At 36.0% G+C, this 13,820-nt stretch overlaps 1 protein-coding gene across 13 annotated transcripts in view; it reads right to left on the bottom strand.

Annotated features, from left to right (window-relative positions):
- Positions 1–13,820, bottom strand: part of LOC131151725 (vacuolar fusion protein CCZ1 homolog B-like) — a 75,549-nt gene that overhangs the window by 56,665 nt on the left and 5,064 nt on the right. For 2 of the 13 annotated variants that reach the window (XM_058103105.1, XM_058103107.1), the window contains exons 2-7: positions 11,611–11,770; positions 10,335–10,537; positions 6,138–6,231; positions 4,513–4,696; positions 4,373–4,411; positions 4,157–4,266 (exon numbers count right to left, since the gene is read on the bottom strand). In XM_058103105.1, the coding sequence (XP_057959088.1) occupies positions 4,157–4,266; positions 4,373–4,411; positions 4,513–4,696; positions 6,138–6,231; positions 10,335–10,516 (609 nt within the window). In that variant the 5' untranslated portion in view covers positions 10,517–10,537; positions 11,611–11,770. The remainder of the gene's footprint in view (positions 1–4,156; positions 4,267–4,372; positions 4,412–4,512; positions 4,697–6,137; positions 6,232–10,334; positions 10,538–11,610; positions 11,771–13,820) is intronic. The other 11 variants (XM_058103106.1, XM_058103108.1, XM_058103111.1 and 8 more) reach the window with 6 other exon arrangements.

Below are 13,820 nucleotides of genomic sequence, written 5' to 3'. Positions count from 1 at the left end.
TCATAGTAATGTAAGGGGCATCTAGGATCAAGAATATTACTAAATCTTGCTGGCTTATATCTTTTATAGATGATCACACTAGACTTACCGGGATATTCCTCATGAAAGAAAAGTCAAAGGCAGGTCAGATTTTCAAAAATTTTAACACCATGATCCAAACACAATTCCAAGCAAAAATACAGATTGTGAAAACTGATAATGCCAAAGAATATTTCAAATCCATTCTTGATGATTTTCTCTTGAGTCAAGGTATAATACACCAAAGTTCCTGTGTCGACACTCCTCAGCAAAATGGAATTGCCGAAAGAAAAAACCAGCACCTACTAGATGTTGCCTCCTCCCTCATGTTCTCTACACATGTACCAAAACACTTTTGGGGTGAAGCCATTCTCACTGCAGCCTACCTCATAAACAGGATGCCCTCTCATGTTCTCAAATTCCAAACTCCCTGTCAAACTCTACTTCAATCCTTCCCCAACACTTGACTCATCTCTTATCACTCCATGGATGTCACCTTTTTTTAACAACAACCATACTACCCCACATCTGAAATTAAGGGGGAGATTACACAAGAATTCCAGTTCTAGGATATTGAAGAGTTATCTCACCCTTCTTCTGATTTTGGCCCTTCTCACCTATCACAAAGTTCTAAATCTATTCCAACTATTGACTTCATTTCTCCTTCACATCCCTTCTTAGAATCTCCCGTGAAATATCAGCATCTGGACACTATTCAACCAACAAAAAATGATGAGTTGATTACCTATTCACAGAAGAGAAGGAACTAAAAGGAGATAGAACAACAAGCAACCCTTGAGCAAATCCAAGAGTCTAATCCAAACCCTAGATCAAGTGAAAATCCACCAGGTAACTCTAATCCCGAGACTTCCCATAATGAGTTAACTAATGATGATAGTGATTGTCCTATTGCTGTGAGAAAAGGTGAGAGATCATGCACAAAACACCCAATATACACTTTTGTGTCATATCAGGGGCTGTCATCGAATTTTAGATCTTTTGTTGCCAACCTCGACAAAATCCAGATCCTAATAACATACAAGAGGCTCTCAGTAAACCTAAATGGAAGTCTGTTGTCTAGAAAGAAATCAGTGCACTAGAAAAAAAGGGAACATAGGAGATCACAGAATTACCAACTAGAAAACGTCCAGTAAGTTGCAAATGGATATTCACTGTGAAATACAATGAAGATGGAAGTGTTAACCGATTCAAAGCTTGGCTAGTAGCAATGGGATTCACTCAATCATATGGAATCGACTACGAAGAGACATTTGCGCCTGTAGCCAAGTTAAATACAGTGCAGGTCCTCTTATCAATGGCATCAAATTTAGACTAGCCGCTTCACCAAATAGATGTCAAGAATTCCTTCCTCAATGGAGACCTAGCTGAAGAAGTCTACATGGAAATTCCTCCTGGATTCGAGACACAAGCTACACACAACAAAGTCTGCAAACTCAGAAGATCTTTATATGGGCTCAAGCAATACCCAAGAGCCTGGTTCGAGAGATTCACAAAGGTAGTCAGGAGGTATGGCTATTCTCAATGTCAATCAGATCATACACTATTTGTTAAATACTCCCCTGAAGGAAAATTTTCTATCCTCATTGTATATGAGGACGACATCATTCTAACGGGAGATTAAAAGGAGAAAATGAGTAGTCTCAAAAGTCTTCTAGCTAAAGAATTCGAAATCAAGGACCTTGGGAATCTCAAATACTTCCTAGGCATGGAAGTGGCACGGTCAAGGAAGGGAATCTTTGTCTCCCAAAGGAAATATGTTCTAGATCTTTTGAAAGAGACTGGGATGCTCAAATGCAAGCTAACAGATACTCCTATGGATTCAACAACCAAACTAGGAACCAAGGAAGACAGTGCACCAGTGGATAAAGGCAGATATCAAAGACTAGTTGGAAAACTTATATATTTGTCTCACACCCGGCCTGATATTGGCTTCTCTGTCAGTATGGTGAGTCAATTCATGAACAATCCCAATGAAAAACATATGGAGACAGTTTATAAAATCCTACTATATCTGAAGCTAACACCAAGTAAAGGATTCTTTTTTTAGAAGAATCAAAGAAGAGATATTGAAGTATTCAGTGATGCAGATTGGGCAGGATCAATACAAGGAAGGTCAACTTCTGGGTACTGCACATATGTGTGGGGAAACATAGTTACATGGCGAAGTAAGAAGCAATCAGTTGTGTCAAGAAGCAGTGCAGAAGCTGAATTCAGGGCAATGGCACACGGCATCTGTGAAGGAATATGGCTAAGAAGGCCTCTAAAGGAATTAAAGATTTCACATGAAGAACCCATGAAGATGTTCTATGACAATCAGTCAACCATCAGCATTGCAAAGAACCCAGTGCATCATGATAGAACAAAACATGTGGAGATTGATTGACAATTCATAAAAGAAAAAATAAAGGAAGGAATAATCAAGATGTTGTATGTGCCTACATGTCTCCAAACAGTTGATATCCTTACCAAGGCTCTGCCAAGAAAGAAATTTGATGATCTAAGTTCCAAGCTGGACCTAATCAAGATTTACAGCCCAACTTGAGGAGGAGTGTAGAATTATTAGATATCTGTCAGCCTTTATTAGAGGCTGATCTTTAGGAGATTTACAGCTAACAAATCAGTTGATTTGGTAGCTATTTTTCGTTCCATGATCCTATTGGGTAGCATATTACCCGATTTTGTAGATACTCTTTCCTATTTTACTGCTTTCCATTTTAAATAGGATATTCTATTTTCAGTAGGTTGTAAATATCCCTAGTAATTAGATGAGAATTATCATCTATTTAAGGGGGATGTAATTTTTTCATAAGTTAGTGGAATATTCAGTTTTCTTTTCCACATTTCAACAATGGTAAAAGAAGATTTCACTAATAGGAATAGAATTCACGCGAGGGAGAATGAGACATCTCCCAAAAAAGGCCTGGAACAATCCAGGGGGAAAAAAATAAATAAATACCCAAAAATAAAAGATCAACATGCCAATAGGTTCCTCCAATCTCTACGCAACTCATGGGACCCAATTGCTCTGAAAAAACCCAAACCAATGCACCACAGTGAGGCTAAACACTGAATTTTATCCCAAGTCAGCACCCAATTTAATTTCTTCCCATTGAATATCCTCAAATTATACTCCAACCATAACCCCCATAAAACTGCAAGTATTCCACACTTCTCATTATTTACAATTGACATTGATATTTAACCTTTCAATATATAAAATATTGGTTTTACAATGAGAGGTATGGGTAATTTCATAATTTCATTTCATTCATTCAAACAATTTGGACATTTTTGTCAACCAATCATATTCCCATGCAAATCCATGAATCCAACGTCACTCAAGGACCTAGGAATATGGAATGCCTACATTTGGTGGGAATAAGGATTCCCAGGGAACCATCAATGGCCAAAGAGTATGGTTCCAGGAAAAATCAAACATATCTGGGATTCCCAGACCACATTCTCAGGAAACCCAATAATTACTAGACCTCAAAGCAGCTTAAATCAAATGTACGACTTGTAACCAAGGCCACAACTCATTGTGATATACAGACACATCTTCATCACTTGATGGTCAACTTGACAATTGACATGCTGTGGTGTTCTTTAACTTTGTTGACATTATCTTTAGAGTCACAGCTGCTCTTATCAGGTTGTACTCGTGTTTCATGCCCATGTTGACGAATCTTTCTTGGCAGGGTTGGCTACACAACAATAGCAACAACCAAATCAAATCCCAGAGCAATATCTCCCAGAAAGTTCAACTGTTTTCAAATCTTTCTTAATAGCTCAGCTTGTTTTAGGCCTACCCCAACTTCTAATGCCAATGTTTTCCTGGTTTATAAAAAAGAAGGGAACTTGAAAGAACACAACAAATAATTTGGCTATATTCCACAGAATTCCAAGCTAAAGAAGCACTTTTAAAGAAGCCTAGCAGAAGTCTTTAAGAAACCACTGTAAGTAAAAAGATAAAAATTCACCAACGTTCAAGAAGTTATGTTCCTGAAGTTTTACAAGAGCCTCTTATAAAAATAATCATGTATAATGAGAGAAAATTTAAGGAATCTCAAGTAATTCATATATTTTGGAGTATTCTAGATGCTTTTTAAAGACATACCTGAACTTCAATAGCAGCCTCACGCCCCACAGTCAGCATCTGTACAGTTCCACGCTCCTTTAAACTGTCCCGGAAGGATGGTAATTGCAGTTTCTTCCCGACAAAAAAATCTGCCTCAAAGAAAAATCATATGTAAGGTGTGAGATACAGCAACTTCAGCATTTCCCGTAGCACAAATCCAATGGAGACCATTTGATACAGCAACTTCAGCATTACCCCAGCAGCACAAATCCCATGGAGACCGCTTTTGATATGCTGACAATTAGTGACTTCAAATGAAATAATTTAAACTACATATAATAGAAATATAAATTTTAGCATAATCTTAGTTTATGACTGACTGAAGAATGTGTTACCACTAAGATAATCCATGACGAAGGAATACAAATGGGAACGAACAAGTCCTCCGCCAGGATCCTTCTCAAGCAACCCTCTTATAGATCCATGAAACATAACAAAAAGAGAGTGTACTTCCTTAAGAACTCTTTGTAATGCATCAATCCTCCAAATGGCTTCCGACCCCTTACTTTTCTCCACTACCTACACCAGGTAGAGCACTGATAACAACTAAGCACCTACGGCACTAGAAAACAGTTTTCATCAACAAATTCAAATTTCAAAAGCCCAATAGTTCACAGATTGGCCAAAATATTTTTCTACATTAATATTTATGTAATGCTGTGATATAATGTAAAGAATCAAAGATTACTAACATGGTATAATAGAGCTATATTACGACAACCACCAAAGTGAATTATTAAAAAATCCCCATTGTATGATGTGACTCAATTCCTTGACAGTAGAGAAATACAACAGAATCTTTCATTTGGCATTTCAAAGATGCTTACAAAATAAAGAAATAACCTTAGGGAAAATGATGATATAAGCACTTGACAGTCTGGTTCAATTTAATCCTAGTAGCACACAACAACCTGAATATTCTTACGTTACGCTTACAAAGTAAAGCACCCTTGTGCGTGGAAAGTGATGATTTAAGCACTTGACAGTCTGGTTCTGTTTGATTTAATAGCCACACACATTTAGTTGAACATCGAATCCAGATGTCAGATACATATTTTGAAAAGTACGGAAATTTTGATGCCAATGCCATCTCAATCTCCATTTAGAAAATGATGGAAATTAGAAGTAAAGCATGGAATTTTTTTCACAAAACTTCAGAGATATTTAATAGACATAACAATGCAAGATTTAGAACTAAAATATTGTAAAATAAATCAATGACAACTATGCGGTGTCTACGGTGCAATATCTACAGTACAATGATTGTATTAAACATATTCAATTAGTACAAATAAAATTCATAAATCAGCTAAATATTAGTTATTATACAAACATAGATGTTTTCACAAGAAATGCTGTTGTTAATATCCAGGTGCAGTTCTTGAAAATTTCAAAAATCTGAAAGCTAGCATTCATATCCTTCTTGTAACAATCATTATTTTCAATAAAGTAAAAAATTTAAGAAGACAGAAATTTCATTTTAGGTTTTGAATCTCAAATTTCAGTTCCAAATTTTGTTTCTTGATCAAAATTTCCAAAATTTTCACCAAAATTTTGATGTTACAATAAATTTAGGATGATCCCAGAAATTTGATGGAAATTTTGTTAGACAGAAATTGACTGACATTTTGATTTTGAGGGTGGAGGAAAACATAAATTTTTTATAGAAATTTCAACAATTTCATGGAGCTTTAAGACTATGAATGTGGCTCCTGTGCAAGGGAACAATGCCAAAGGAAATGGTGAGGCTTCCATCTAAATACATAAGATTCAAATCAAGTGAAGCAGGCAACGACAAATCAATGAACATATAACTGCACACTGGTGACCATCATTTTTTATGCGAACATATAACTATTCAAACAGTGACCTTGATTTAGATAGTAGCAAACGAATCAAATTATTAAGCACCAAAACTCATCAGTGGGATATTTAAGTAAAATTGAAACAAATACAGCACCATCACCATCCAGATATCTGGTTCTGCCTGATAAAAAGCATGAGTGTGCCTCTCTGCTTCAATGACCTCACAAGCAGCTTCTGGAGAGAAAATCCTGAAAAAAACAAAACCCAACGTTATGCTTCTACATGACAAGCAATGTTAAAAAAAAAAAAATGCAAACAATTTGACTATGGCAAGCTTGGACACAAAGTAAAAATTGTACCCCTCAATTTCCTTTTCTTTCCCCAGCCTCTGATGCAAACAGCAACATTGAAAAGGTGCCATCTCAACAAAAACAGCTCTTACCAAAGTTTTTAAAAATAAAAATAAAAAAACAAAAACAAATTCATCCCATGAAATCCCAAAATCCCACATGTTAACTAAAATAGAAAGGCTCTAATGAAAAACCACAAACTCATAAGTCATTTATTATCCAATGTAAGACACAATGGTAACATTCAATATTCATGACACATTCAAGTGGACAATAAGTTAGTTTTATCATATAAGCCACAAATCATTTCAGTTTTATGTGCAAGAATGTATGTCAGTCCTTTTTTCAACCAAGGGTGCAGTGAAATTGTTGGCTAAAATTTAATCTACTTTTTGGAAAGAATAGACTGCTAAAACTGAATTTAATCTTTAGTCAATCTGAAAGGGGAATAACTTTGTGGTAACTATGATTTTTTTATAAAAGAGATTTTTATGGAGGAAAGAGTGAAGAATACAACTAATGAAGGAAAGGATATCCACCAAAGATAAAAGAGATTAGAGAATAAAATACAATGAGACAGGATAGTCCAATCAAAGAAACAAAGCCTTCCATCATTTTACTTGGTATGCCACCACAATTTTGTGTCCCTACTCAAGTACATACTAGCCGTCAGAGTCAGCCCTAACCACACAGAAGCGAACACAAGATTCATATAGTGAATTACAAAGCGACATAATTCATCTTATAACACCTCCATAGACCAAGTGTGTTAGCAAGGGAAGCAAGTAGGCTAAACATGTTTAAAACAGTTAGTAAGCTTTACAATGATTGCTGAACATTCATCCTCCCCTAAAGAACTTACAATGCAAGTCCTGCTCTAGCACAAGAAATCATCATTATGCTCAACAAGTCACTCCCCCTTTTCTCTAATACATTACTCAACTTGAATGATTTATGATTGTTAGCAGCCAAATGAGCACAAGGCAGGCAGTTTTAGCTTGTAGGCAAGTGCCCTAAACAAGCTCAGCCCATGGCACTGTCAAACAGAACTCCAATGGCTTTGCTTACCATTATAACATTCCACAGAACCCAATTAAAACATGATCCTAAAGATGCTATTGCTGTCAAGGCATCTGACTTCCCTAAAGGTTGGTGATCATGTCCACTACGTTGTAGTCCAAGGCTGCCTGTAGGAATCTAGGCAGCTAGGATTAAAGTTGTTCTAAAAAAAGCTTATAACTTGCCAGATTGTCAGACAGACCTTTTTTTATGAAACATCAGAACCAGCCACTCCCATCTCAGTCTTGCGAGGGTTAAAGTGTGCACCTTCTGTGTTGCAGAGGACTCAAGGGGTGCTGTACTATGCACGTCCAATCTCCTCACGTGAATCAGAAGTTTGTTGGGCTCTATATCATGGGAAGGGTCATGAGGTTCTACCAGGCCTTTGGCTATAGAGAAAGGATCAAAGCAGCTTTGTTTTAAACTAAACAAAGAAGTGGAAAGACTTAGGATAGACTCTCCCCAAGGTCCTTAAGGAAATTGAAACTCTGGGCTTGGGAAAATACAGCCCACATTTTTCAAATTTGAAGCAATTTGGATGCCTACTATCAGCCATGCAAATGGGCAGACGGGTTCAATTATCATTTGCAAGCTCTCATTGCCCCCATTTCTTTTTTCTCTTTCGATGACCTTCCTCATTAACCTTCTGACCTGATTATGCCTTCAAAATATTCGAAGTTTCCTCAATACTAAACCTGCCATTTGTATTACTTTTTAAAAATTATTTACCCACACATCAGAATTACTTCAATGATCATCAAGAGAATTCGTCATTTCAAACCACACCAGAATCACCACCCGACGAACGTAAATTTTAGTAGACTCAGCCCTATCATATTTCTTTCCAGCATCCAGAGACTTATCTCCACCAATATTTCTCACAAAAGAAATCCCTCCACTGCCACTCCACATCTACATTTGTTCCCTCAACATCTCAAGTACACAACTCATAATTAAGATTATAACTTGTCTAATTCTTCAGTAATTCCCATAATCACCAACCAGTGAAAGATGATTTCTGGACCCCACACAGCAAACCTCTTTCATCCACAAATTGTGACTCAAAATTGTTTCCCAAAGCAGAATAATAACCAGATGACGGCCTTGAAAGTTTGCTGGCCTCCCAAGGACAATGGGGCTCCCCCTCCACTTGAACCCTCTGAAAGAATTTTAAGAAGTCCTTTTGGGGAAATGGCAGCCAACTGAGAAGAAGAAATTGAGCCACAAAAGATCCTCTTTTCCACCAGCGCAGCAGCTCTATTGGCAAGACGCAATGACCCTTCTGATTCCAATCCTAATTTCTATGCCTACCCAGAAATAATTCGCCCCTCCTTAAATTCGTCACCCCACTACTCATGGTCACACCAGAGTGTGAAACATGCATAGCTTTTAAAATAAACTGCCAAGCATTTTTGTCAAAAAATATGGGCTTAGATAAAAGGCTTTAGCACTTGGACCAAATTGATAAAAAGGAATAAAATACACAGTGCACTCCGAAAAATATCTTAGTGTCCAGCCAGGACCATACGGGCCATCTTCTCCAGGCAACGTTGGCCCTGGAAATCCCACCTACCCAATACGCCAACACACCTGCCACATGTTCTTTCCTAGTGCCTACAACATGCTACCACAATACACACCTTTTTTTCCGCCTTGTCCCATCGAGATCTCTTATTCTCTTCTGACGAAACACCAAACATCTGTGCACAAACACACCATTTCAATGGTTCAACAATCAACTACAATGCCACTATAACATCACTCCATAGGTAATTCCCATCCTCCCAGGCACAAAGACAGAATGATCATTTTCCCTAAAACTCCAACTCATCTCCAGGAGCTTCCCACATGCAGACCACCCAAGCACCTCCCAATACCAACGACCCCCAAATCTCTTCTAGCAGGCAGCAATAAAATCCCTTTAAAACCCCACCCAAAAAAAAAAAATGAAAGGCACTCCGCAAAGCATCAAGCAGACTGTAATGAAACCCCAATCTATTGATTAACATCAGGATTTCGCAGCAACAAGAAAACACACTTGCCACAACCAAAATTGTTATGCACCATATATTTGGCATTAAATAACATTCTTAGGAAGTTCTCAATTCACATATATTTCAAAGGCAAGGGTGGTTTAACCTTTGAGTTCATCAAGCAAACTGTAACGAAACCCCAATCTATTGGTTAACATCAGGATTTCGCAGCAACAAGGATACAAACTTGCCAAAACTAAACTTGTTATGCCGCATATATTTGGCAACAAATAACATTCTTAGGAAGTTCTCAATTCACATATATTTCAAAGGCAAGAGTTTAAACCTTCGAGTTCAGTAAATAATTTCTGATAAAGTACTTCAGAGTTCAATTTTTTTTAAATAGAAACTTTAGAGTTCAATTAAAGGTTAGCCATCACCCATTTATTATACCTAAGACCAAATCAAATTCAAAATGTTTGGGACTACTTGCTTTCCCAAAATTGTATGCTTTACTTGAATTATAGCTCACAGTAGAACCAACATCTTCAATTGAGAGGAAAGGACAAAAGATGGTAAAGGATGCAAGTGAGAGAAAAAAAAGAATAGATAAAGTGAAAAACAAAATAAAATCAACAGTGCCTGCCAGCCTCTCTGGAAATATGAAATGCGAGTCCCTTTAAAACAACTAGCTGAAAAGGCCCACAGAGATACAGAGAAACCAATTCTATCGCAAAACAATGGTAAAGTCAAAGATCATCTAATTCGATCTCATAAATTTTAATACCCTATTTCCTTCAGAAATTTAAAGCTTGTAGATTACAAAAAGAACAAAAGAAATATACACTCACTTTAATAAGTTTACAAACTAGAAAATCACACAGTATTCTCATAAACCATTATCACAAAGGCAAATTCTGTTATTGCTAGGACCGCCTTCTATAAATTGTCACTGAAGTAGCCACTAACCTTGTAAATGTGATAAGACCTTCACTAAGACCTATGACAGAGAGTTGCGTTGGAAAGGGCAAATCAGCAGGAAAGAAGAACAAAATCTTGTCCAGCTCCTGCCCTTCATGCTGGCCCCTTTGCAGGTCAAATATGCAGAGTTGAATGTCTTCACTAACAGTGCTAACGGATGACAAGCCCATTAATCCCTCCAAATCATTCACCTTAAAAGAAATCCAAAATAGAATACAACATAAGCTAAGTGCACAACAAAACTGAAGCACAAGAAACTGAAAAGATTCAAAACATAAATAAAAATAATAATAATAATAAGTTAAGCTGAAATCAATACAAAATTTTTTGTCATCTGAAATACTTCTGAAGGCCCCCTGTGAAGCCGGAATAGAACATGAAAAATAAGGAAAATGCTAAAAACTGCTAAAATTTGATTTCTTATTTTATGTTTTTTTTTCCCACAATCATTTCGATACCCCAATTGAACATTATGGTCTACAAGAGGTAGGAATACAAAATAATTATGGAAGCCAAACATGTACAGTTAACAAAATAAATCTATTTTCAGGTGATACTGGGCATATAAACATAATATAAAATAAAATAACTGCATTTTTGAAAGTTACTTATCTTTTCCTTAGCTTTCTTAGAACCAAACAGAGGGGAAATCGCAATCAATCATACATTTTAAGGGATTGAAGCAACAGCATAGAGAAACCCTAGATTTTATGAAATATCAAGTGATACAAATACACAAAAGAATTTTACTTGGTGGGAGGATCAAGTACTAGAAACAAGTTGCTAAGTTCTTTAGATTTGTGCCTTCTACAAAGGGAACAATGTTTCTCATTCTACAAGATAGGGATTTTGTTGGGAAATATGTTGTGCATATGTTTGAATCAATGGTAACTATCACGCGACTAGCTCCACTCCAAAGAGTAGACAGATAAGCCTAATACATGGAGCTGCATAGGTAGCACAGGCACCAAACCTTTCAAGGTCCCAAGAAATTTGTGTCTTTTGAAAAAACTAAGAGTTAAGAATAAAACAATGATTGGAACTCTTATTAATAAACTGGATTTAACCCTGTTTAAGAAACCAACATTTAAACATGAATTTGAATTGTTTCATTATGTTTAGTATTTGAATTATTTTAACATCCATATATGTCCTAATTTTTTCTCACACAGCCGGTCTCAAGCCCGGGTTAAGGAGAAGGGTTGCGTTAGGTAGCTAATAGCCAGCGTAAAATTTGTCAGATCACTATGATATGAATCCTTACCGAATATTTGCTGGGGCGTCCCCTACGAGCGACGTGTTGCACTTGGACTATCCGGGTGTAGTGAAAAGTGGGCGAGGGTGGGCTAGGTCGTAACCCCGAAGCAACGCGCCGTGTCGGCACCAGGGTACAATGTCAAATATGCGAGGGTTCTTGCATCATTCTGGACGTGGGCAGGTAAAGACGTTAGTTCAGGAAACTAGGATTAGATTAACAACTTGGAATATAGGGACACTTACGGGTAAAGGCATGGAAATTGTGGATACAATGATTAAAAGAATTAATATAATTTGCCTTCAAGAAACTAAGTGGGTCGGGGAGAAAGCTAGAGAAATCGATAAATCAGAATTTAAACTTTGGTACACTAGAAAAGAAAAACATAAGAATAGAGTAAGTATTATTATAGACAAAAACTTAAAAGATAGCGTTGTGGATGTAACTAGAGTAAGGGATAGAATTATAAAAATCAAGATGGTATTAGGACAAGAGATAATAAATATCATTAGTGTTTATGCTCCTCAAGTTGGCTTAGCATAAAATTTTAAGAGACAATTTTGGGAAGATATGGATAGTATTATACACGACATACCAAGGACTGAGAAAATATTTATAGGAGGAGATTTGAATGGACACATTGGAAGAGATAATAAAAATTATGAGAGGATACACAGAGGATATGGATATGGAGACAAAAATTAGTCTAGGGAGATGATCTTAGACTTTGCTATGTCATATGATTTTAGTATAATAAATACTTGCTTTAATAAGAGAGAAGAACACTTAATAACCTTTAAAAGTGACAAAATAGAAGTCAAATAGATTTTTTTTTAACTAGAAGGGTAGATTGTTTATCATGCAAGGATTGTAAAGTTATTCCAGGTGAAAGCCTAACCACACAACATAGAGTCTTAGTGTTAGATATATGTATTAAAAAATGGAAGAAAATGGATAAAATAAACCAGTGTAGAGAACTAGATTGTGGAACCTAAAAGGAGAAAATATAATAAAATTTAAAGATAAAATGATCAAAGATGGGGATTGGACCTTAGAGGATGGGATAGATACAAATACTCTTTGGAATAGATTAGCTAGCTTTATTAAAAAGATAGCAAAAGAGATTTTAGGTGAATCAAGGGGATTCTCGAATAGCAAAGAAAGTTGGTGGTGGGATAAAGATGTACAAATAATCATAAAGGCAAAAAGAATTTGGTATAAAACGTGGCAAAAATGTAGAAACAGAGATAATTTTGAAAAATATAAAGAGGCAAGAAAAGATGCAAAAAAGGGTCATTAGTGAAGCTAAATATAGATCATTTAATAGTTTGTATGATAGATTAGGTACAAAAGAAGGGAAAAGCAATACATTTAAACTTGCTAAAGCTAGAGAAAGGAAGAGCAAGGACTTAGGAAATGTAAAATGTATAAAACGTGAGGATGATATTGTCTTGGTTAAGGACGAAGATATTAAATAAAGATGGCGAAATTACTTTAGTAAGTTGTTTAATGAAAACCAAATAGAATGCTTAAATTTAGAATTGTCAAATGAAAAAAAGACTAAAAATATAAGATTTATTCGCAAAATTAGAGCTAACGAAGTTAAGTTTGCACTAAAAAAGATGAAAAATGGGAAAGCTATGGGACCAGATAACATCCCAATTGAAGTTTGAAAATGCTTGGGTGATAACGGAATTATATGGTTAACTAATTTATTTACTACAATTGTAAAAACTAAGAAAATGTTAGATGAATGGAGGAAAAGCACTTTAATACCTATATACAAAAATAAATGAGATATTCAAAATTGTAATAACTATCGTGGAATTAAATTTATGAGTCATACGATGAAACTATGGGAAAGAGTAGTTGAACAAAGATTCAAGTTAGAAACGAAGATCTCAGAAAATCAATTTGGTTTTATGTCTGGGAGATCTACAACAGAAGGTATTTATCTTTTAAGAAGATTCATGGAAAAGTTTAGGGAAAAGAAGAGGGACTTGCATATGATATTTATTGACCTTGAGAAAGCATATGATAGGATACCTAAAGAAGTTCTATGGTGGGTTTTAGAAAAAAAGGGTGTATGTTGTAGGTATACCGATGTCATTTAGGATATATACGATGCAGTAATGACTAGTGTAAGGACTATAGATGAAGAAACTAGAGAATTTCCAATTACCATAGGTGTACATCAAGGATCTGCTTTGAGTCCTTAT

Source organism: Malania oleifera, chromosome 3 (genome assembly GCF_029873635.1).
Source record: "Malania oleifera isolate guangnan ecotype guangnan chromosome 3, ASM2987363v1, whole genome shotgun sequence".
Taxonomy (NCBI): Eukaryota; Viridiplantae; Streptophyta; class Magnoliopsida; order Santalales; family Ximeniaceae; genus Malania; species Malania oleifera.
This window is presented reverse-complemented; position numbering and strand designations above follow the sequence as displayed.